We start from the raw sequence: 26,733 nt of genomic DNA, 5'->3' as shown, positions 1-26,733 counted from the left end.
AGGGATGTGGGTTTAGTTCCCTGTATGATACAAGCATTCAGTATCTTGACTGTGGTGGTAGATATATGAACCTACACACATCGTTCCCAGGTCAGGCTGCCAGATGTGTCTAGTTGGGGGTGTGTGGTGGGGGTGGGTGGGTAAAATATTCTTTACTGGTGTTCCTCTACGGTCCTGCTGTCTCTAAGGCAAGGAAAGGAAGTCTTGGGACAGGCTGCCTGTTGTGGCTGTGTCCATTCTGCTGGTTCCATTTGCCGCACGAAGTCTCCTGATGGGGCAAGGGGATCTTAGGAGTCTTGGGCTTGTGGTAACGGTACCTGAAGCAAAATGTCTGATGCTATTTCAGGACTCTGCTAACAGAGCAACGGTATAATAATTTGTCTATTAAAAAAATCTCCTTTGTGGGTCATGTGGGTGGCTCAGTCGGTTAAGCGACTCACTTCAGCTCGGGTCATGATCTCACGGTTCGTGAGTATAAGCCCCGTGTAGGGCTCTGTACTGACAGCTCAGAGCCTGAAGCATGCTTCAGATTCAGTGTCTCCCTCTCTCTCTCTGCCCCTCCCCCACTCCCTCTCCCTCAAGAATAAACATCTAAATAAATAAATAAATAAATGAATAAATAAAATCTTTTTCATTATTTATACTGAATCCCAAAACACATTCAAAGTTGAGTTCTTAACCTTTGAAGTTTCAATTTATAGTGTTATCAAATACAAAGTATTATTGAAAAGATTATTTCTTCTAATTATCAATATTTTAAGAACATATTTTCATGTAACCTTTAAATAAATATGAAGGTAACATTAAAGTTTTAAGATATGCTCCTTCTCAAGAAGAAACTAGTTCAAATCTGAATAAAATAAACTATCCACATCTCTAGTTCAGCTGAAAATTTTCTCAAAGATATCAGTGTTTTATAATGCAGAGCATATCTACTGAAAGACATTTTAATTAACAGGAAAACAGCTTTATAAAATAAGAATTAAGCCTTGATAGTGTTTCTGACTAGTAATTTTAAATGGTTTATTTTAAATAAAGTCTGTCTTCTGTAGCATACTTATTAAGGCTCATTTGATGGCAGAAATTCCCTGATCAGACTCATCTCCAGCACCTTTACTGCTTTGAGAGAGTCCCTGAAAAAGCCTTCTCTGTATTAGAAAGCAAGGCAGCAGAATCTCAACTCTCTTCTTCAGACAGTATACATCTTAGACAAGAATTTTATTGCTTCTAACTAATCATTTTTTTTAATTTATAAAATAGTGACTATAAAATGACTTTAAGTGCTTTAAATCATCAAAGTACCTTTTCCTATTTTCTAATTAATCTAGGTGTACTTTTATAAACAGAAAAACACATGAGTAATTTTTTAAAAAAGATTAAAGTCTAAAAAGTTAATCTACTCCTAAGAGGTTATATTTTAGAGATATCAATAGTTTACATTTAGGGGCGCCTGGGTGGCAGAGTCGGTTAAGCGTCCGACTTCAGCCAGGTCACGATCTCGCGGTCCGTTGAGTTCGAGCCCTGCGTCAGGCTCTGGGCGGATGGCTCGGAGCCTGGAGCCTGTTTCCGATTCTGTGTCTCCCTCTCTCTCTGCCCCTCCCCCGTTCATGCTCTGTCTCTCTCTGTCCCAAAAATAAATAAAAACGTTGAAAAAAAATTAAAAAAAAAATAGTTTACATTTAAATGTATGTTCATGTCAGAAATTAGTTTATTTTTCATATTGTTTAAAATGGACAGTGACTAAAATCATTTTGAGAAATTTATGGTAAGACATAATTTAAAAGATACAGTGGAAATGTTATCTAATAGCACATTAAAAAAAAAAAGCACTGTTCCCTTCTAAACCTCAAAGATAATTATTGTTTGATTTCAACTACGTAAGTATACTAGCAAAGACTTAAATTAAACCTAGATCTTGGGGCACCTGTCTGGCTCAGTCCATGGACTCGGGGTTGTGAGTTCAAGCACCACACTGGGTGTAGAGATCTTAAAAATAAAATCTTAAGAAACAAACAAACAAACCTAGAAACTAAGTGCTCACTGATGGGTGAATGGATAAAGAAAATGTGCTATATATATAAGATTCAGCCATAAAAAAGAAGAAAGTCTTGCTGTTTGTTGACAGTTCAGAGGGACCTTGAGGGCATTATGCTAAGTGAAGTCAGAGAAAAACAAATACAGTATGGTCTCACTTATATGTGGAATTTAAAAAACATCCAACACTGAGTACATAGAATAGATGTGAATGCCAGAGGGGTAGAGGGGTGGGCAAAATGGGTAAAGGGGGTCAAAAGATCCAAAATTCCAGTTATGAAATAAGTAAGTTATAAGGAGGTAATGTCATAATATACAGCATGGTAACCACAGTTAATTATACCGTACTGTATAGTTTGAAAGTTGCTAAGATAGTAAATCTTAAAAGTCCTCCTCACAAGAAAAATTTTGCCACTATGTATGGCAATAAATGTTAACTATACTTTTTGTGGTAATCATTTCACAATATACACAAATACTGAATCATTATAGTGTACACCTAAAAATATGTTATATGTCATTTATATCTCAATAAAAAAGGTTTCGCACAGCAAAGGAGACAATCAACAATACTAAAAGGCAACCAACAGAATGGGAGGAGATATTTGCAAATAACATATAAAGAATTAGTATCCAAAATTTATAAAAAACTTTTCAAACTCAACACCCAAAAAATAACCCAGTGAAGAAATGGGGAGAAGACATGAACAGACATTCTTCCAAGGACATCATACAGATGGCCAACAGACAGGGAAATGTAAATCAAAACTATAATGAGATATCACTTCACACCTGTCAGAATGGCTAAAATCAACAACACAAGAAACAACACGTGTTGGCAAGGAGGTGGAGAAAAGAGGACCTCTCTTGCACTGCTGATAGGAATGCAAACTGGTGCACCACTCTAGAAAACAGTATGGAGGTTCCTCAAAAAGGTAAAAGCAGAACTACCCTGTGATCCAGCAAAGGATACAAAAATACTAATTCATAGGGATATATGCACCCCAATGTTTACAGCAGCATTATCTACAATAGCCAAGATATTGAAGTAGCCTAAGTGTCCATCAACTGATGAATGGATAAAGAGGTGGCATGCACACACACACACACACACACACACACACACACACACGTGCGCGCGCACACATATATAGTGGAATATTACTCAACCATCAAAAAGAACGAAATCTTGGGGTATCTGGGTGGCTCAGTCAGTTGAGCATCTGACTTTAGCTCAGGTCATGATCTTGCAGTTTGTGAGTTCAAGCCCCACATTGGGCTCTGCACTAACAGTGTGGAGCCTGCTTGGGATTCTCTCTCTCCCTCTCTCTCTGCCCTTGTCCCACTCTTTCTCTCTCTCTCTCTCAAAATAAATAACTAAACTTTAAAAAAAAAGGGGGGGGAGAATTAACATCTTGCTATTTGCAACAACATGGATGGAGCCAGAGAGTATAAGGCTAAATCAAGTAAGTCGGTCAGAGAAGGACAAACACTGTATGATTTGACTCATATGCAGAATTTAAGAAACAAAACAAACGAGCAAAGGGGGAAATACAAAGAGAGAGACAAACCAACAAATAGACTCTTTTAACTATAGAGAACAAACTGATAGTTACCAGAAGGGAGGGGGATGAGGGGATGGGTTAAACAGGTGATGGGGATTAAGGAGTACACTTGCTGTGGTGAGCACTGAGTAATGTATGGAAGTGCTGAATCACTATATTGTACACCTAAACTATTACTACACTGTATGTTAACTGGAATATAATTTAATATATATATTTTATAAAAACTAGAAAAATTACAGACAGCTGATTTATTAGAATAGTAGAGTTATGCTCCCTTTTCTCTAATTTTTTCTATTTCTCTTATTATTGCTCTTTAAGAGCCTTAATAATATCTCTCCTACATTATAAATAATAAATTTATTCCTAGGAAAAATTATTGAAAAGCCAGTCTCATGGAATGATGTCATATGTGTCTAGCAAATGGAGTTGTGTCAGAGAAAAGTGAAGTCACGGTTCCAAGAACGAGAGTAGGGCTTGGTAACGGTTACGTGTCAGAGCACAAGAGTAAGGAAAAGAGTTGGTTCCTTGAAGGACTGACACAATGCCAAGAATCTAAAGGTGAATCCACAATTAGGATACCATGTGATGATGAAGAAAAGACAACGGTAATGTAAGTAGATCCCAGACTGGAGCATATGTAGGACAGATAATTAACAGAGGTCAAGGAAGTCAACTGACATAGGCTGTCAGATGTTGCTGTTACCAGGGAAACTGAACCCAGGAGAAAATTCAGTCCTGAGGTAGTAAGGTGCTAGTCAAAGCATCAAAGAGTAAAAGACAAACCTGATAACTGCAGGTTATCAGAAATCAGGGTGGGGTCTGACTTGAAATTAACTATAGACCTGGAGCTCCTTTTAATGAAAGACAGGACTCTCCTAAAAGGATTTAGTTTCAAGAACCTGATGAGTAGCCAAACCAAACTAAACCAAGCCAATCCCAGTTTATAAGGTATCACACAAAACAAAAATCAGAAGTAGGTATGTGGAATTTTATCAAATTGAAACGCTATTTAGAAATTTCCAGTTGCCATGAAAATTTTGGTTACGTGAACCTGGTGAGTGAATTATTTAAGATGAGGCTGGAAATACAAACTGGGGAGGGCATTTTTAAAGACTGGTTCATTCCTTCACTTCTTTCAAGTCTTTGTTCAAATGTCCCTTTATCAACAAGCCCTTCCTAGGACTCTCTCTATAGAACACCTTGCTTTTCCTCCTAAATGTATTTTTCTTTTAGAGACCTTACCACCATTTGACCAATTATATAATTATTTGTTGATTCCCCATCTCCCCCAAATAAATATAAGGTCAGGAATTTTTTTTTTCCTCTGCTGTAATCCTAGTACCTGGAAGAGTACACAACTGGCATTCCGTAAATATTTGCTATTGAATAAACAAATATCAGCAGACCCAAGATCAAACACAACATAAAAAGGAAAAATAATTTAAAATAATTTAAATGTCCCTATCCTATTTCCCTATCTATATAACCAGGACAACAATCTGGTAACTGTTTTTTGGTTTGGCTGAAGCAGCCACTTTTAACTAAAAAACAACAACAAAAAGCTGGGCTTTGAAAGGGGCCCTATTGTAGAGTCAGTCCTTCCGGTCTTTTGTTTCTAACCTTTCCTAGGCAGCACTGGTGACATCTGGGTATGGATAGGAAACTCTCAAGTTTTCCAAGAATGTGAAATCAGTTGATTAAAATAATCACACCAACAAACCAATAAAAGAAGTGACCATGGGAATTTTGTTCTGCAAAAGGATTAGTAGTGGTTTAGAATCTTATTAATTCTTCCATATACCTTGAGTATCAGTATCTGTTAAAAGAGCCAGGCTCTCTGAATTCTAGTTAAGAGTAAAACATCTGCATAAATGCTTAAATATGTTTCCACTATTAAGTGTATTTGCAATCGTGTTCACAGAGCTAGATCTTAAAAATCTGTCATTTGAAAGCAAAAAAAAAAAAAAAAAAAAAAAAGGAAAAAAAATCTAAATTAGATGCACTCATTTTTATTTTAAAGGCCAAAACTTAAAAAAAAAGAAAATATTAATTTGGGTATCAAAAACTGTGAACCAGGGGCACCTAGCTGCCTCAGCCAGTAGAGCCTATGTGACTGTTGATCTCAGGGTTGTGGGTTTAAGCCCTACAATGGATGTGGAGCCCTACTTTATTTTTTTTTTATTTTTATTTTTTAACGTTTATTTATTTTTGAGACAGGGAGAGACAGAGCATGAACTGGGGAGGGTCAGAGAGAGGGAGACACAGAATCGGAAACAGGCTCCAGGCTCTGAGCTGTCAGCACAGAGCCCGACGCGGGGCTCAAACTCACGGACCGCGAGATCATGACCTGAGCCGAAGTCGGCCGCTCAACCGACTGAGCCAGCCAGGCGCCCCGTGGAGCCCTACTTTAAAACAAACGAAATTGCAAACCACTTTTAGGTTAAGAGAAAAAAATGATATTCTTGTTCAGATCCTTTTCCCATTTTTCTGAATGGATTAATTTTGGGTTTTTTTTTCTACTAAGTAAACTGTATACCCAACATGGAGTTGAACTCACAACCCAGAGATTAAGAGTAGCATGCTCCACTGACTGAACCAGCCAGGTGCCCCTCATTAGTTTTAATCTTATATAAAGTGCAATATGATAAACTGACATTTTCTTCCTACTCTATGTGTTCTTGCAGCCAAACTATTTAGTCAAATGTACCTTTTCCTTTAAAACTGTAGACTTCATATAATACTTTACTACTCTTTTAAGTGCACCCAATTTTTTCCCAGAAATTTATGGAGGCTTTTATTTTTAATGGAGTCATTTTTTCATTTAAATTCTTGATCTAGTTGGAATTTGTTTTGTTTGGTATAAAGAATAAGTTAAAGTCCACCTTTTTTTTTTTAAATTGCTTCCCTGATGACCCATTAAGCATTTCTAAAATATTTGTATTTTTCTTACTGATTTAAAGTACTAATATTACATTTCCCCACGTGCATGCCTATTTCTGGGCTCAAATTCACTCGTAACTAAAGAAATGCAAATTAAACAAGATACCACTTTTAACCTATTAATTTATGAAGGGTTTAAAAGTCTCATAATAATCTGGCTTAGAGGAGGATGTGGGGAAATAAAGTACTACTGATAGGAATATGAATGGGAAACAAGGACAAATTTTTTTTAGAAGTAAAACTGCTAGGTTATACTATATGTATACATAGTATATACATAATATATTATAGTATATAATATATATGTATTTAGCATGTGTATATATATTAGACACATTAAATATAATCCACATACACTATACATATATATACCATTTTATTCAAGACATTCACTGAAAATCTATTGGGATTTTTAGTGGAATAACATTAAACTTTTAGATTTGTCCCAGTAAAACTGCATGTCACATATTTAGGTATTCTTTTACGGCCTTCATTACAGTTTTGGGTCTTTTGTTTTCATCTAGATCTTGTTCTTTCCCTATTACATTTATTCTTAAGGTATTTTATACTATTTACTGTTTTAACCAGAATCTTTTTTCCATTACATTTTCCAGTTGATTAGTGCTGATACAGAATTATCTTATTTAATGAGAGTGACACCAGTTAATCAAAAAAGCTAAGGAATCATTTTTAAAGGATACATATGTATTTTAAAACATTTTACTTGAATTTTCAAAAATATATAACATATATTCATTAAAAAATTCTCCTTATGTAGGGTCAAATTTCTTTTTTTTAGGTAGAGTTTCAAGTTGTTTCTCTCCTATGAATCACATAAGCAATGCTTGTCTATGATTTTCACTATGTATAGAGTAAGGACATAAACACTCTTGCAAGGCAATCTGAGAACTACAGAATCAATCCTTCTAGTTTCTTATGGCATCCCTATGAACCTTTTACAGATGTATACATCTAACTCAACGATGTATTTTCAGCAACTTGCCTCTGAGTCACTCCAAAGCACTGACCTTGGTTTTCCTAAAACACAATTTCATTAGTGGGAACAAAAAAACCTCAGGTGTATCAAAGAGCAGCTTTCTGGCCACAAGTATTTATTTAGCTTTTCAGGAGCATCCTAAAAGAGCAATCCTTCCCTTTCTCCATTTCGGTAATGGATAAAGTCAACAAATGCTTACTGAAATATAACTCAACTACTTGGATTTCTGATAATAAACAGTGCTAGAAAATGTTCAATTATTGTTCACAGAAAACGTTTGTTCTAATTATTTGGAAGAAAGAGAAATATTTCCTTCCCCTATATAAAATCTGGCACTTTTTCCATTTTCAACATTTTTTATAAAAAATCAAAATGGGGTGCCTGGATGGCCCAGTCAGTTGAGCGTCCAACTCTTGATTTTGGCTCAGGTCATGATCTCAGGGTTGTGGGTCAAGCCCTATGTCAGGCTCTGCACTGAGCATGAAGTGTGTTTAATTCTCTTTCTCTCCCCCTCTGCCCCTCTCCCCTGCTTGCCCTCTCTCTGAATGAATGAATAAAATCAATATAGGTGAAGCTAAAGTGAAAGATGGTTGCAGTATGATTTTAATCTACTCTAAGAGATTAAATCTATCATAATTTTAGACTATAGTGTTTCCCCAAAAAGGCTATATAGCAAAGAAGGATTTTCTCTGCTTAACATTCACCTAAGCTATGAACCAAGGTTCCTATTTTATGTCAATAAGAAAAAAAAACATGATTAGACATCTCTAATTTGACAAAGAAGTACAAGGAACTGGGCTGGGTATTTAATGGTGAGGATCTGGTTTCTAGTTCTGGCTTCATCATTCTCCATTATTTAATCACTTTCATAATTTTAGACAAATCACAATTTCTCTGATGTTCCGTTTCTTGGAGACAATAATGTATGTTCTTTCTACTGTTCAAAATTTGTATGAAGATTAAATTAGAAATGTAAGGTCTGGAAAGGATTTTAAAGATCTAGTTCAATATTTTTTTATAAATGTATAATAGAGAAGTTAAGCTATTTGCTCAATGTCACATTAATTTTTAGTAGCACAGCTGGGATTACAAATCTAGGCCCCTTAACATCTAGATTTTTTTTACACTATATCTACCTGCTTCTAAAGTAGGTAAAAGACTTTTGAAAACACCAACCAACCTATGACCTTCTTTGAGTGCATTTTATGACCAAATTAAACCCTTATGCCCCAAAGCATACATTGTATGTGATGAATTAACTTCTCTTCTAGAAATTTAGAGTGGAACTAATTATGTAGCATCCTTGAAAAAACTGGGAAAATCATCACTCAAATAATTTTATGTGTTTTTGGCTGCAAAAGACAACATTACTACCAGGCATGACTCTAGCCTTCAGGACTTAAAATTTAAAACTTTTATTCAGCTTAAAGGCTAGCCTTCTTTAGATATCATCTCCTCTGAAGGCAGTTTAACTGACTTGGTCCACTCTCATCTCTACTCTGTATAAATATCTACTCTTATACTCTGTATTGCAGTTATTTCTTTGTTTTTAATCCTAATCGACTTGCATGAATAGGTCTTAAAAGGAAGACAAACTAAGTACTATGGAAGTATACAAAACCAATTTATGAAATTGAGAGGTCTCCAAAAAATATGTGATAGGATTTTAAGAGGCAGCAATGAAGGAGTGGGGATCAGGCTGAGACAGGAAAAAAGAAAGAAGGGACAACTCAAAGTTGGCAGTGATACATATTTACTGCCATGTATGCATGATACATATTTACTGCATGATACATATTTACATGTTTACTCAAGTTTTAAGTCTTACACCACAAACAACATTCCTGCTCCTCTTAATTTCCTTTCCCTGTTTGCTTGAACCTACTTCAACCACCATTTCCATCCACTGTTACTTTGCTATAAATCATTATTCATCACCCTTAACATCTTTCTTCTACTTCCACCCAACACTATAAGCAGGTTCAACCCTCTGAACTTGGGTAGATGACTCATGCTCCAGTAAAGAGTAACAAAAAGTACCAAGTGTCTGCAATAATGATAGAAAGGTAAACCACTTTCAAATGATATCAACACACTTACAGTAATACTAAATTGGTATAGAATTTAATAAGTTTTCTTGTTAGGTTAAGAGATCTTTTTATATAAAATGAATATACTTCATTGTCATAAATTATAAATGTTCATTACTCAAATTAAAAGTTTTGCTCATGTCTGAACTTAAATAAAAATTTTATCATAATAGGCTTCAGAAGGCTCCAAAATGAGAAAAACTTTGGCTTTTTTAATAAGTGTATATTTGAGGGGTGCCTGGGTGGCTCAGTCTGTTAAGCGTCCAACTCTTGATTTCAACTCAGGTCATGATCTGAAGGTTCCTAGGATGGAGCCTTGCCCATCAGGCTCTGGGCTCTGAGCTGACAGCACAGAGTCTGCTTGGGATTTGCTCTCTCCCTGTCTCTCTCTCCTCCTCTGGTAGCACGTACATACATACTCTGTCTCTCAAAATAAAAAAAAACATTTTTAAAAATAGGTGTAATTTGATATGGAAGAGAACATTGAAGAGTCACATATCATCACAATAAACATTTGATGCATTCAAAACAAGTTTAGAGTATTTTTCTTACATTTTAAAATTTCACTGTTCCACACTTTATTTTGAACTTGAACTTTATTTCAGTTTAAGTTTCACATACTCTCCTGTCCAACTGTTTTCATACACCTCATATTCAATGTTATTTTAGGAATAACTCCAATTATGACCATCAAAACTTTTAATAAGAAACTACTTTAAAGTAGTTTCAATTTTATAGTAAGAACATGGCATCTTATTCGTGCTTTGGAAAGAAAAACCTTTTAAAGATGAATGCTACAGAAATACAAAGGAAAGTCTTTGTTCAATGTTAAATCTTTACAGTATAACAACAGGTTAACAAAATTCTTATATTATGAGACTCTTGGTGTAAGCAAAGAATATTTCTTGTACATATTTCTTGTATAACCTGTTTCAAAATTAGATATCCTTAAACATAAAGAATGAAAAGTGACTCCTTGATTTGTTATGCCTGAGAGTGAAAAAAACCAATCTAGCAGCTTAAGTATTCATAGTATTTAAAGAATCAGAATCAGGTATAGAAGCAGGAAGAGAACTCTGAGCAGTCCAGCTCCCTCAATTTACAGCCAAGTAGCCAAAATCTTAGGAAGGTCAAATGACTGCGTAACAAGCTTCTCTGTTCTTTGCCTGTCCTCTTTATATAACACTTTCACATTTCCCTATTCAAAATTTTAAAAAATTACAGATTTACATTCTATTGCCTACATACACACTTCTGTACTTCGTTCATAAGGAACCTGCACTAGCATCTAATAGTCTTTTTCCTTCTAGTCTATCCGTAGAGAAAAATTTTCAAAATATTTCTGAGATTTCCAGATATTTCAGAGAAATGGCCTGCAGGACTTGCTACTCCTTCGATTCTTAAGATCCGTGGTCTCTTATGTGTTTTTAGTCACAGTTTTATTTGAGAATATCATCAAAGCCACGGACCTAGTCCTCGGGGGAATGAATTAAACAGTAGTTTTAGATATGTCAAGGTCTTCAGGTAGAGATCCCTTACACTAGACTACCAAAATAGCCTCAGCATTAAACCAAATTACCACATATATTTGGACTATATTAATCTACCAAACCAACATACAGTATGTTTCTCAGAACCACAATTTGACATCAGGTGCTTTTCTTGAATTGAAATGAAGGCCAACGAGAATTGGTGTATGTTCTGCCACTAGAAAACAATCAGCAGTGGTCATTTAATTGTTCATGGTAAAGATTCACAATGTATTTCTGAGACAAAGCAAAAGAAAAGTTTCTCCCTCGACACACGGGAATGTTTTCCTTCATTAAATAGAAGCGACATAATCCACTATGATTTCCTTTTCTCCCTTGCATCAAATGCAGCAACTTGCCTTAGCCTAGATTTTTCTAACTTCATTTCATATTCTGCCCTTCCTACCCTTCTCTCTTCCTGATAATACTTGCCTTTTATTCTTTTACTAACATGTTATGAATTTGTGTGTTAAAGATTTTTTTTACCTTTTGCAAACACTGTAGTGTTCAAAATGAATAATTTTTAGAATGAAAATGACGAATGTATACAATAATTTCACATATCTCATATTCAAACTTTGTTCTATACGCTCTTTTTAAACTTTTAAAGTTTAGGTATAATTTACATATAATAAAACACTAAAATCTTAATGTTTATTTTCATCCGTTTTAAAATCAGCAGCAGCTTTAAATTCTTTTTGGAAGCAAGAAGGGTAATATATGAATAAATAGTTGATTCACTCATGAGCTGATCTGTGACAGGCTGGCAGGGGGAAAACAGAAAAGGGCAGGACTAAAAATCAGAAGACAAGATAAGACATTATAACAATCATACAGATAAGAGTAACAAGGTTAGCCCAGAAAGGTGGAAGTGAGTGATCTTGCAATAAAGCCCAGAAAATAGGCTTGATGAAAACAAAGAGAAAGTAAGAATGGCTGAGGAGCACACTTGACACACTATTTGTTTATGGTGGGTGTCTAATAAAGCTTTGTTTATTCTTTCAACAAACATTATTATGAGCCGATTTTGAAACAAGTCAGATTTGTTGCCTCCTCAAAGTCACAGTTGTGGCAGAAATTTAGTCAAGAACTCAGAAGTTACCCAAATCCTTACGCTTCTAATAGTTAACTACCAGAATACTCTCTCTCACCCCGAAAAAAATTAGTTACAAAACTAACTGATTTATACCACTATTGTAGTGAATCAAACATCTACTTTATAGGCTGGGTGGTTATTTAATTGGCTTCTTGATAAAATTAAAGTTTGAAAGTGATGACTTGCATAATGAGATTCACTACATCTCAAATAGGTGGCACATGTTATTTCTTCCCCGGAGAAAACCTCACACAAAAAACGAGTTGATTCACAGACTTAACCTTCGGAAGTACACAAATCTCGTATTAAAATAACAGTTTGGCCTGAAGCTATCAAATACAAAGTACCTATTAAATACACTCAATTCTCTATATTTATTTAATTCCTTTTGCAAGGAGTTACTATGTATTTATCAAATCTTAATCTAAAGAATTTTCAAGGTATCTAATTTCACTTTGGTTCCTTAGAAGTCAACATAAATATCTCAAAAAATCTAGCATTTGATGATCTTCCCTGAAGCAGACAGCCCCTCTGCTGTTGTTCTTTTTTCTGAACAGAAACACCTTTCAACAAAATTAAAGTTTACTGATATGATTCATTCATCAACAAACATGTGAGTATCTACTAAGGGTCAAACACTATATAAAAATTAGAAATGCAAACATATACTAATATACTCATAACAAAAAGCTTAATTCACAAATAGTGATCTATAAGCAAAATAACTCAAACAAGAAATGAACAGTTATGTGAATAAGTCTTGTAAATAACATCAATATGTAGAAGAATATTCCAATATAGAATTAACACAATTTTTAACTCTTTGAGTAAATGCCATATTCAAAATGAAAGCAGAAGTAAACAAGGTCAGGGCATATGACTGCTTATTATTTCATTATTTAATGATGACTAAAGAGATAATCAAAGTAATAGATTACTAAGACACTATAACAGTAAAATTTTCTCCAAGAAGACTACAAGCTTATTGGGCGCCTGGGTGGTTCAGTCGGTTAAGCATCATCTTGGTTTCAGCTGAGGTCATGATCTTACATCGTGAGATGGAGCCCTGCGCTGGGCTCTGTGCTGACAGTGTGGAGCCTGCTTGGGATTCTGTCTCTCCCTCTCTCTCTCTCTCTCTCTCTCTCTCTCTGTGCCTCCCTTGCTTGCTCCCTCTCTCTCTCTCTCTCTCTCTCAAAATAAATAAATAAACGTTAAAAAAAAAAAAAGAATACAGCTTATCAACTACGTATCTTGTTACTATTCACCTGCTTCTTATATGAACACACACAGGCTAACTCCTTTCCATATCAATGCAATACACAAAGAATTTAACCCTTTAAAGTTTAAGTTTATCAATTATAAATAATACTCATTTTTTGGTGTCACTTTATTATAAATTTCCCAGTCAAAACGATAAAAAAAATAATACAATTCAGGCAGGATTCATCAACAAACAAAAGTTGCTAAACTTAATTTTATAATTAAAAGGGTATTAAAACATATTATTGCAACATATTACTCTCAAATTAGTTAAGTAATTCAGGAAGGAAAAACAAATCACTCATAAATTCCCTAAATTTTCAAAATTGATACTTGGAAAGAGTTTTGGCCCAAACTGAACCAAACTAGAAAATATCAACAGTCAGGGTACCTGGGTAGCTCAGTCAGTTAAGCATCCTACTTCGGCTCAGGTCTTGATCTCACAGTCCCATGAGTTTGAGCCCTAACAGTAAGTTCGAGCCCAGCATAGCTCACTGCTGTCAGTGAAAAGCCTGATTCAGATGGTCTGTCCTCCTCTCTCTCTCCCTTCCCCAGCCCGTGCTAACGTAAATAATAAAAACATTAAAAAAAAAAAAAAAAAGAAAGAAAGAAAATAGCAACAGTAAAACATAACTGGATCTTAGCCTTTTCTGAAAAATGGTAATTTAGAACAAAAAAACCAAGTATGTGTCCAAAGGCTGTGTGGTATCTTCGATTCTGAAGGAAATACCATCTATATTCAATGACCCCCATTCTGCACATACTTTATTCCTCCAATTTATTTGGACTTTAAAAAACGAGTATCCTTCAAATACAAATATATTCAGAAACAACTCATAGGAGCTTTTATTTATTTATTTTTTTTTTAATTTTTTTTTTTTTTTTAACGTTTATTTTATTTTTGGGACAGAGAGAGACAGAGCATGAACGGGGGAGGGGCAGAGAGAGAGGGAGACACAGAATCGGAAACAGGCTCCAGGCTCCGAGCCATCAGCCCAGAGCCTGACACGGGGCTCGAACTCCCGGACCGCGAGATCGTGACCTGGCTGAAGTCGGACGCTTAACCGACTGCGCCACCCAGGCGCCCCTCATAGGAGCTTTTAAATGAAGACAAAATCTGAACCATATTCCAATACAGTCAAAGTCATATTAAGAGGGGTAAGGTGTGGGCTAAGGGTAAGGAAAATAAAATTATGAACCTAAAATTTAGCCAAGTAGTATAACTTTTATTCTCCAAAACTTACTTCAATCAATTTAAGGAAGAAAAAAAGTTCATTTAAAAAGATGTAATTTAGCTCTGTGTGTAAAAAAGATTAATACCACACCAAATGTGAACATCCTTGAATGTATTCTTGAGGAAAGTGGTAATTTAAAAATTGAAAGTGTTCTAAAATATTAACTCAATTTTATGGGAAAGAGGAAAGAATGTTAGAAGATTCCTTCATCAAAAATAAAAGAGATTCAGGATTGGAGCCACTCACAATCACACCAATTAAATCTTGAGGAACAATTATGGCAAAGAGAAGCCAAGACTGGCAAAACCACCACTGGGCAGTCAAGTCCTTTTTATCCCTAAAGATTAAATTTCTCCTAAACAGTTTTTTTAATGCTATATTAAGACACCACAAACAATTTAAATTTATAAATATATACTCCTATACATTTCTTGAAAACAAAGTCACATTCCAAACACAAAAGCAATCAAATAAGAGAAAAACAGGTTTAATACTGATTTCTTTCTTAATTTTTACTACCAAATACAAAGAAATAAAAGAAAGGAAAGAAAGAAAACTCTGTGAGGTGGCTAGCATCCCACAAGGCATTTCTGCATAAAAAGAGTTAAAGGGCAAAGGCTCAGCTAAACAGCCAGTGACCATTTGCAAACCTCCTAGGTATATTCCCAGCAGACACATTATCAGATTAAAGGAACTGCAAACAAACGGCTGAAACCTTTCTTTGTCCAAGCCCAGCCTCTTCTTCCTGTGATGTCATATTACAAATCTAGCGAGCCTTTCTTTTCCACTTCAGAGAAAGCCCATCTCACAATACATCTGGCAACGGAGGAAAGGCTTCAATTCAGCAAGAGCTAACACGCTTAGGAATTTATTTCGGAAACTTTAAAGACTCTTCTGCTTACTACCGTCTGGAATCCACTTCAGGAATACCAAAAAGGAAAACCTTATTTAAAAGGAGCAAGAAGTAAGTGAGACCAAACTGGGAATGTTTAAGTCTCTGAAACTCTGCACTGAAAAGCAAAAAAGATTGCTAACTTTAGCTTAAATATTCCGGAGCATGAAGAAACAGTTCTGAAATACTCACTTTGCCTACTGAAATGCAAGTTTACCAGAAGAGTAGTTTTATTCCTGTTTCAAAACACCGCTTTTCTTTAAATTTATAATCTAACAGGCTGGCTTCACTGACTACATTTCTTTTTAAAGTTGTTCGTGGGCTACCTAAACCCTGGATTCACGGATTTTCTGGAAATCAGAAAATGAGAGTATTTTCCTGTTGAAGAACCAAGTGGAAAATTTACAACAACGAATTTCATGTTTCCTGTCGAGATTTCGAAGAAAAAGGAAATATTTATAAAGTCACCCAAAGATACAAGGAATTTGCAAATACTCCAGAGGTTATAAAGTGGTCACAATCTGAATACCAAAGAAAACTGCAGCAGACCAAAGGATTTAACACTGTAAACTGGACGTGCCTTTATAATGGTAAGCAATAACAGCTCCCAATGCTACTACGATGACTCCTTTAAGTACACTTTGTATGGCTGCATGTTTAGTATGGTATTTGTGCTTGGGTTAATATCTAACTGTGTTGCCATATACATTTTCATCTGCACCCTCAAAGTGCGAAATGAAACTACAACATACATGATTAACTTGGCAATGTCAGACTTGCTTTTCGTTTTTACTTTACCCTTCAGGATTTTTTACTTTGCAACCCAGAATTGGCCGTTTGGAGATCAACTCTGTAAAATTTCAGTGATGCTATTCTATACCAACATGTATGGAAGCATTCTGTTCTTAACCTGTATTAGTGTCGATCGGTTTCTGGCAATCGTCTACCCATTTAAGTCAAAGACTCTAAGAACCAAACGAAATGCAAAAATCGTGTGTATTGCTGTGTGGCTAACTGTGATAGGAGGAAGTGCACCAGCAGTTTTTTTTCAGTCTACCCACTCTCAGGGTAACAATGCCTCAGAAGCCTGCTTTGAAAAATTTCCAGAAGCCACATGGAAAACGTATCTTTCAAGGATTGTAATTTTCATCGAAATAGTAGGATTTTTTATTCCTCTAATTTTAAATGTAACTTGTTCTAGTATGGTGCTAAGAACTTTAAATAAACCTGTTACATTAAGTAGAAGCAAAATAAACAAAACTAAAGTTTTAAAAATGATTTTTGTACATTTGGTCATATTCTGCTTCTGTTTCGTGCCTTACAACATCAATCTTATTTTATATTCTCTTATGAGAACACAAACATTTGTTAATTGCTCAGCAGTGACAGCAGTAAGGACTATGTACCCAATCACTCTCTGCATTGCTGTTTCAAACTGTTGCTTTGACCCTATAGTTTACTACTTCACATCGGACACGATTCAGAATTCAATAAAAATGAAAAACTGGTCTACTAGGAGAAGTGACTTTAGATTCTCTGAAGTTCACAGCACAGAGAACTTTATTCAACATAACCTACAGACCTTAAAAAGTAAGATATTTGACCATGAATCTACAATATAAGCTGCCTGAAATAAAACCGCTGGGACTTCACTGGGCACCTCTAAGTTCCTTCAACTGTGAAAAGTGTTTTCTTGGACAACTATTTCTCCGCCTTTGAAAGAAAATAAACATGTGGACATTTTAAAGTTATTAGTATAAAAAATTGTATTCAATGTGTTAACCATTAAAATGTATTCTATTCTGTATACATACCACTTTATTTTTCTGAGCCAGTTTGATCTGTTCCTTCCTCTTCATTAAAAAAATCCCTAAAAAAGTTGTTCAAAGTCTAAAAGTGACTATGATTTCAATCATGTGGTGACCATGTGCACTGTCTGAATTTCTCAGCAATTTTAAACTAAACGAAGTATAACATTAAATGTTTTAAAGTATTTAATATTTTTATTCAACATATATCTAATTTCTATTTCAATTTGAAGTGAAATAACTAATCATGTTTCTTGAACTGTAACATAAATGAGAAAGGAGAGTAATTTGAAAGAGTGTTTGGGGAGTGTTTTTGAAAAAACAGCTAAAAATGTCTTCTGTAGACTAACAACACACTAACGCTATTTGGGGATCTCTAACAGTTACACTTTCAGATAATATTTAGGATTTTGTCTTTGTAGGAAATTCATAAGAAGCATATGCTATCTGACTATATAGTATAGTATGCTTTCAAATTGTTATTTTGATCCATTCACTGGATATAATAGCACTCAATTTCAAAATAATATACACCACCAAAATTGAGAGGGAAGAAACTAACAAAATTGTTGTTTTGCTAAGTCCATTAAGAAAATACTACTTGGAAGTACATTTTAAAGGCATATTTATGTCATAATAAGTAACTTGTATATTAAGTATTTTAAGTCAGAAACACCACAGATAGTAAGATAGTGAAATACAAGACTCGGCACTTAGAAAGCGATAAATAAATATATTACTTCCCTTCCCTCTTGACCATTTAAAGCCAAATATTGAACAGATGAAAATATTATTTCCAGTAGGCAAAGTGTTATTGTATGTCAATATAATTTATAAAGTAAAAACATAGATCCATAGGCAAAGTGTTATTGTATGTCAATATAATTTATAAAGTAAAAATATAGTTCCTTATGTAAAAAGCAGGAAAACTACAGGGCCAAATTACTCAGTACAACTACATTCCATTTTCTTAAAGAAAAGGTATCGATTTGAGCTATAATTTAGATATTAAGCACCAACTACACTAAAACTTTTTTATTTTCCAACATATTTTTTTCTTTCAAATTCAAGCAGTTCTCCAAAGTTAGTTAAAAAAGAATACTTTTTATTTGAGAAAAATGCACATAATTAAATTCAGCATTCAGTCTACTTTTTACACCTAATCTTTCACATCCTGAATACAACTTTGGAAAAATACCCTTAAAATTTAAATTTGATTTTTGCTCTTCTCTGGGTTTGGGCTACAATGATTTCAGACAAATCATTGTCACTTGCTAAATAAGTAATCCATTTTCAATAAAATAACAGTGGGAGATTTTCTTTAGGTAGCCATGGTTTCCTTTAGATAAACCAAAAGCAAAACAAATCCTTAATGTCTTCAATTGGCCCTGTAGTACCTCTATTTGATATCACTCTTCAGAAAATAAATAGACCTAGTACTCTTGAAAAACAACTAGTGACTTAAAGATGTGGAAGAAAGGGCAGGGAGGTTGTAACAGATTTCTCAGAAAGTTTCTTGGCTGAAAGGTCTTGTGGGCAAGACCTCAAAGCATGGCTATTAGTTTAAAATACAAGCAAAAGAATGATTAGATATTTGTTGTTTCTGTGATTAACCCTCTTGTCAAGGGAGAAATTTTTTGTAACCCTCTTGTCAAGGGAAAGATGAATCAAAGTTTTGTAGGATTTTTCGCAAAGTAATACCTAACAGATAAAAATATTAGTTTTCTTATCAACAACTTCAAATCCTGGGTAAATCTCAACTACATGGAGAGAAAGCGTACTAAAGTTATTTTCCTTTTGTTAGCACTACACTTTCTGGTAAATTACATATTCTGAGAGTTTTCTCTTTTCCCTTTCTCCAAAAAACCTGTGTTACTACAACTCTGAGAATTTTACTTTTTGTTACTCTAAGGTAACAGTGCCAAGCCCTCTCTCCCAAAGAACTGTACCCACTGTTTTCAACATCTCTATAAAAGAGTAGATGATTTAATCTTCTGTTCTACATTAATGCCCTTCAAAGGAACAGAAAATGAGAACATTTTTAAGGTGTAGAAAACAGCTCCCCAGGATCCTAATGATTCGTTCTAAACTCAGAAATGACCTTTCCAGAGAAAATAACAACTAAATAACTAGTTTACCAAAAGAATGTACAAAAATATATACACAGTATACATAACGTGTTCAAAATATTTAAAGAAACAGAAGACATTACTTTATCAAGGAGTTTTGACTTTGTATTCTACACTCAAGATACTGAAAGTATCTTATATCTACACTTAAGATACTGAAAGTAAATTTAAGGTATACATCTAAATTACAGATACTGGTATTTAAAGATTAATCACTCAGTTGAGGAATATAAAATGGAACATCAGCTAACTTCACATCCCCAACTGAGAAACATTTAATTCATGACTCATATCTAGCTGGCAAAGTCTGAAGCAATTGTTTTTTGGTTCTATAATTTTGGATCCCCAATGAATGAACCAGATACTTGAGACTTCTGTCAATATATTAAGTTACTATTGCCTAACAGAATCTTTACTACCTCCCAACACCCTAACTTTTTTAGTACTTGCATGTCAATCCAACCCCAGATGCAAGTAAGGGAAGATGTAACTTGGTGTTCTTAGTTGTGAATAAGTATATAGAAAACTTTATAAACAATGCTTACTAGTAGATGAATCTTAAGGCAATCCTAAGATACGATGTTTTTTTTTAAATTTTTTTTTCAACGTTTATTTATTTTTGGGATAGAGAGAGACAGAGCATGAACGGGGGAGGGGCAGAGAGAGAGGGAGACACAGAATCGAAAACAGGCTCCAGGCTCTGAGCCATCAGCCCAGAGCCTGACGCGGGGCTCGAACTCATGGACCGCGAGATCGTGACCTGGCTGAAGTCGGATGCTTAACCGACTGCGCCACCCAGGCGCCCCAGATACGATCTTTTTTAAAAAGCCCTTTTGGGCTGGAAATCAAATTATCCACTTATAACATGATTTCCAAGTAAAAGGGACTAATGGACAAACTTAAGGACCCAAAGTGTATTTGAAAAGACTAGAGTACTTAATGGTTGACAATATTACTTAATTAGCAACATTTTCTACAGATCAACATATACATCCTCCTACAATCACTAATTCTCAAATACCTATTTAATCTTTCTCTTTAGCCTTTGTGCCTGATATCTACTACAGATTTTCTGACAGTCAATTTTATAAGAGTACAAAGAATCATCAGTTAAACATGGCAATAGATCAGGATAATAAGAGTATGAAATTAAGTTCAGGCCAACTTCACCATTAAGCCTTCCCCTTTCCTCCTGCTCTCAAAAAAGATTTATTCCAATAAATCTTTAAAAGGGTATAAAATAAACTCTCATCACAGTTATTTAAAGTGCTGAAAGTGGTCACAAAGTCAGAATCTACGACACAGGACCCCAAAAGTAGAGATAATTCATGATTTTAATAATCATTTTCAAACTTAAACCTTGCCTTACTCATATAGAGTCAACTAATAATTTTTGAAAATGATTAAAATTTAAGTAAAGAGTTAGAAAGTGGAAAAATATGTTATATACTTAAAGCCAAGTTACAGTTAAAAGCCATAGGGCGATGGTGCTAGTTCTGTTACTTTCCCATCAGAATGATTCCTGGTAAATTTGCAACTTAAAACTGAGAGAACCTGTAGGTCATTTGATACAACTACTTCACTTTAGGTTAAGGGAACTGAAGAATTAAAAGGTTAAGTAACTTGCATAAGGTCACATTAAAGGTACACTAAGGATAAGAACTTGGATTTCCTGTTTGTTTTTGACTCATCTATTTCTTTAATGGTGGCAAGGGAAGTAGCACATGGAAAGGCCCTGTGGTCTGGTATACTGAAAGAACTAAAAATCAAAGTGGCTGTAGATATAGGGCTGAGACCTTACATGTACTTATAGGCCATAATAAAATCTGAGGAAATGTGGAAAAAGCCCTGAAGGATTTCCCATTTAGGAGAGACAGGATCAGATATGCATTTCAAAAAGATTCCTCTGATTAGAGGGTAGAGATGCATTTGTCTTCAACAAAAAGAAAAACAATCACAATAAGAGATAAATTTATTCGGTTTAAACTTAAAGAGTTGTTACCCTTTATTTTAATTATGTTTTTTTACCTTATTAATATGGTAAGAAATATTAAAATCATTTGAGATGATAGTGATGAAAGATGGGAAGAATATTTTAATGCCATCATTTTGCAAAATTAAATGAGCAGCCCTTGTGGAGAAACTGATACATATTCATACACTGTTCACGGGAATACAAAATGGTTTGATCTTTATGGATGGGAATGTGGTAATATCTCACACCTCTCTCTCTCTCTCTCTCTCTCTCTCTCTCTCTCTCTCTCTCTCTCACACACACACACACACACACACACACACACACACACACACACTCTTACCCTTTGAGCCAGCATTCTCACTTCTAGGTATTTACCCTGAAGACATAATTTCAATAATGTAAAAATATATATGTACAAAGTACAGCACTATTTGAAATTATAAATATTGGTAACTACTACAAGTCCAAGCATAGAAGACTAGTTGAATAAAACTGTAGCACATATACAATGTAGTACCATGCAGCTGTAATGAAGAATGAGAAAGAGCTCTATGAACTGATATGGAGAGATTTCCAGAAAGCATTACATGAAAAAAGTTGTAAAAGAATACACATGGCATGCTACCTGTGGTATAACAAATAAGCAAAATAAGAGGGCATACATATATTTGCTTATTTTTACAAAAAGAAACACAAGAAAGATAAACCAAAGAGCAAGGAGTAGGGGTGAGGAACAGCACAGACAGGATATTGAAAGCTATGACACGTAACTGAGTGTAAGACTTTGGGATGCATGTTAACATACATTAGGAATCAGAAACCCTTTTCTTCAAGGGTCAGACAGTAAAGATCTTAGGCCTGCAGGCTGTACAGTCCTGTTGCAACTTCTCAACTCTGCATTACTGCACAAAAGCAACCACAGACAATATGTAAGTGAATGAGTGTGGCTGTGTTCCAATAAAACTTTACAAAATGAAGTGGTTGCCTGTGGGCTGTATGTGCCACTTCTTGTTCCACATAGTCAAAAAACTAAAGCCAACAAGAAAGGAAAAGAAGGAAAAAAAACCCCAATCATCCTAGAGCTACATCTGTATTAGTGCATGGCACATAATCGGTCTCCATCATCTGTTAAATGAATGAAACTTAAAGTTCTATTAAAAGATGGACATGAGTTCTAGTCAGGGTTTTCCTACAAACTAGTATAATTTTAATCATTTAGCCTATGTTGACCTCTTTATCTTAACTAAGGGTTTTGGACTAGAGAATAGAAGGTCCATGCCACACCTCATGTCCTGTTTCTCATTCGTGTCAGTTACGATTTCATCCACTCTTTACTTTTAATAACCATTGTCACCACTGTTACCGTGTTATATTGGGACTATATCGCAATATTCCCCAAAATATAATCCTGACGTACTCAATTTTGGAGCTTCTTTTCTGTCTCCCAATTAAGATTCCTCCTCATTGGTCTACTGCGTGTCCTGTGTTCATAACTCTCATCTTGTAGGCACAAGATACACTATTTACCCCACCCCCCACCAGTCAATAAAATTCACTCTGGCCCTGATAAAATCCTTTTCATCCTACAAGGCCCAGTTCAACTGCTAAACAAAATCTTTGATAATGCTTATTGTCTCTATCGCTTATTTGGTATTTTTGTTAACTGCCTTTCTTAGTTATCTCTTTACATGGTCTGATCTTCCTGATACCTCAAACTCCTTGAGGAAAGGGATTATGGTCTGTACTTTGTATTCTCTATAGCATCTAATGTAGGTTGAAATAGAGGGGGTAGAGATTGGAAGGAGAGGGCTTAGCGTTAAGAACAAATATTATTTGCCCGTGCCAAAGATAAATTTTTTCCTCTCATGTTTCTATTTTTATTTTTTTAATTCCAGTATAGTTAACATACAGTGTTCAACCAGTGTCAGGTGTACAATGTAGTGATTTGAAGATTCATTTTTTTTTTTTTTTAATTTTTTTTTTTTTTCAACATTTATTTATTTTTGGGACAGAGAGAGACAGAGCATGAACGGGGGAGGGGCAGAGAGAGAGGGAGACACAGAATCGGAAACAGGCTCCAGGCTCCGAGCCATCAGCCCAGAGCCTGACGCGGGGCTCGAACTCACGGACCGCGAGATCGTGACCTGGCTGAAGTCGGACGCTTAACCGACTGCGCCACCCAGGCGCCCCTGAAGATTCATTTTTAATAATGAATATATTTACTTATATAGTACCTACGCTGGGTATTTATTAATGTAGTTCTAATAAATGTCCTATACCTACACACAAACATGTAAAGAAAGTAAAGACTGCCTCTTGTATCATCAAACCTATGTTTGGTTCACTTAAACCATCAAAAGCTCAAGGTAAAGAGGCAAATTGTCCTTTGTCAATACTATAATACAAAAATTCAACTCTTGCAGCTATCACCATAAACTTGATTTATCAATCTTAAACTGTTACTGTTGAATCTCCACCTTGAGTGAGGTTATAGAGTTGTTAAAAGAAACCACTCTGTTCTTGACATTCTTAATGTATCTATAGATTTCTCTTTTGGAACAACTATCTAGGCCTGTTGTATCCTGGAGTTTTTCCCCATTTTTTTTTTTCTCTCTTCATTCCTGTTTAATTTTTAGCTCCCATAATTCACCTTTCTTGGATTTCTTTTTTACTTTGCTGAAGTATATTCTCTAGTAATTTTATTTCAAAAAGGATAGTCAAGACGTAAATTTTCTGAGTCATTACATGTCTAAAAATTGTTTGATTTTACCCTCCTGTTTGACATGTAGGTCAGATACAGAATTCTAGGTCATCAGACATCCAGTACTCCTGCTAAGAACTTTGATGCTGATCTGGATCTCATTCCACTGTAAATAACTGACTTTTTTCTTGCTGGAGGCTTTTATAATTTTCTCATTACCTTTGGAATTCTGAATTATTCACCAAGATATATCCACACTCATTTATCCTGCTTGGATCTATGAATATTTTCCATTGAAAGCCTTCAGGCTTTTATTAGCTTTGGAAATTTTTCTTCTATTTTAATCTGGTCTTTCTTTTGGGAATGGATATTGAACTGAGGTTACCCAAAAAATACCAAAATAAGGGCAATATAACCTTGCAACACAATAATTTGATGCATTTTTAAGCAGAAATACCTTTCCTATTCTTTTTTTTCCCCTTCAAATCTGTTATAGAAGTCTAGATTTACCTAATCTTCTGCTCTGTTTCTTTTGTAGGCACCATCAGGTAGCTGTAGGGTGTGTGTGTGTGTGTGTGTGTGTGTGTGTGTGTGTGTGTACACAGAAGTTAGTGTGGAGCCAGACATGTACTTGTAGAGACTGTGTACTGCACAAAAGCACAGGGCTTCAGCATAAAGTTTCATACCAAACCAGGGGTATCTGTATCCAGACGGGCATCTTTTTCCAATTCATTGGCACAGAGGAAGGTGCATTTTCCTGATTTTTATAGGCTCGCATGGCCTGAGGTAGGGGGGCCAGTCCAAATGTTCACGGACCAGTGTTCTCAAAATGTAGCAGCCAGACCAGCAACATCAGCATTGCCTGGAAACATGTTTGAAATATAAATTCTTGAACCTGACCCTAGAAACTTTGGTGGTGTGCCCAGCAATCTGTACCCTGTGTTTTAAAAAGCCCTCCAGATGATTCTGATGCATGCTCAACTTTGAGGGCCACTGGCAGACAGTACTTTAAAAAACTCTCCTGATTACTGCCTTACTCTCTGTATCTGCTGCTTTGAGCTTGGAGGCTCAAACTCCTACTTCTACCAGACCCTCTTCTGTATGTATTCAGAGCTGTAGTTTTCCCTACTTTGTTGTATCCGTCAGTACACTCCTCATTTACTTTTTATCCTCAAAACTGAATCAACCCAACTTCTCTCCATAGATTTTCTACTTTATAGTCTCAATACTACAGGATTTCACCCCAATGTTTGTTTTTTGTTTCTTTTCTGTAACTTCTGGAGGGGTTTTGGGGGAGAAAGGGGTAAAGGTGTATGGTCAATTTGCTATTTTGAACCAGAAATATTCTCATTTTTAAAACTACTGCACAATGTAAGTTACACAAGAAAAAGTTATACAACTTACTGTTTTACTGCTGCTAAAAAATAACATGCAAAGGGCTTTTTCATCAAAATGTAGCAAATCCTTGTATCATGAACAATATAACTTTCAATTTATTTTCTTTAAAAAATAATATTTTAAACCAATTATTAATTGTTAGATCATATTTTAATAGGTCATAAAAACCTCTGAATCACTTTATTATAATTCTTTATTTTAAAATAAAGAACTTTTATTTAATTACAGGAGTACAAAATATTCACATTGGACTAAAATTTAGGCTTCCCAGGGAAAGGATTTTATGTATAGTACTTGTCAAAAGAAGTTTATTTAAATAAAAATGAATATTGAAAGAGTGCTAAAAATTATACCTTTTGGAATGTATGTTACATATGTGATTTTTGCTGATGGCCAACATAACTGGTTTCAAAACTGTTGGGCAAAAAATGCTACATTTTGTGTTGTGATCTCATAAGACTTCTTTAGACTGACACACACATAATTTTGATATAATCTTAGCTACTTAAGAGAAGGAAAAATATGGGCATGTATTCAAAAATAGGGACAATGATAAATGGTCTGTAAGAGATTGAAGAAAAAGTTGTTCCTACAGAAATAATTACGAAGGTCAGATATATCATTTTTGCATTATCATGGCAATCTCCATCCACCCAGACCATTTATTCTTCATTTGAAACTGGACTGTGGGAAAGTTTATTTTCAGAAGACTTTAAATTTGTGAGTTAGATCCTAAAAGTACATGGTACCGAAAGTGTGCAGTATGCCTGTTACAAAGATGATTAAAAAAATGTAAACTTTTGCACTTTTATTATTGGAGAGAGCATGCATGTGCAAGCTGGGGAGAGGGGGAGAGGAAGGGGGGGGAGAGAGAGAGAGAGAGAGAGAGAGAGAGAGAATGAATGAATGAATGAATGAATCCCAAGCAGGCCACACATTCAGCACCGAGCCCGAAGCGGGGCTCAATCCCACGACTCTGGGATCACAAACTAAGCTGAAATCAAGAGTCAGATGCTCAACTGACGGAGCAACCAAGGTGTTCTGCAGGAGTGTGTATTTTTAAGAAAAAGTTGGTATT

General features: G+C 35.1%; 2 protein-coding genes across 4 annotated transcripts in view; one reads left to right on the top strand and one right to left on the bottom strand.

The window, feature by feature from the left end:
• Positions 1-26,733, bottom strand: part of RB1 (RB transcriptional corepressor 1) — a 174,805-nt gene that overhangs the window by 41,881 nt on the left and 106,191 nt on the right. The window lies entirely within an intron of this gene.
• On the top strand, positions 15,524-17,522 carry LPAR6 (lysophosphatidic acid receptor 6). Its single transcript, XM_025924409.2, has 2 exons — positions 15,524-15,713; positions 15,953-17,522. Exon 2 carries the CDS (start codon positions 16,229-16,231, stop codon positions 17,261-17,263), a length of 1,035 nt encoding a protein of 344 aa, XP_025780194.1. The 5' UTR covers positions 15,524-15,713; positions 15,953-16,228; the 3' UTR covers positions 17,264-17,522.

The sequence above is a fragment of the Puma concolor genome, chromosome A1 (assembly GCF_028749965.1).
Source record: "Puma concolor isolate L17-30 chromosome A1, mPumCon1.1.hap2, whole genome shotgun sequence".
Taxonomy (NCBI): domain Eukaryota; kingdom Metazoa; phylum Chordata; class Mammalia; order Carnivora; family Felidae; genus Puma; species Puma concolor.
This window is presented reverse-complemented; position numbering and strand designations above follow the sequence as displayed.

Excerpts from the sequence above, each read along its gene's own strand:
- LPAR6 (XM_025924409.2), top strand. The coding sequence starts at position 16,229 with ATGGTAAGCAATAACAGCTCCCAATGCTACTACGATGACTCCTTTAAG.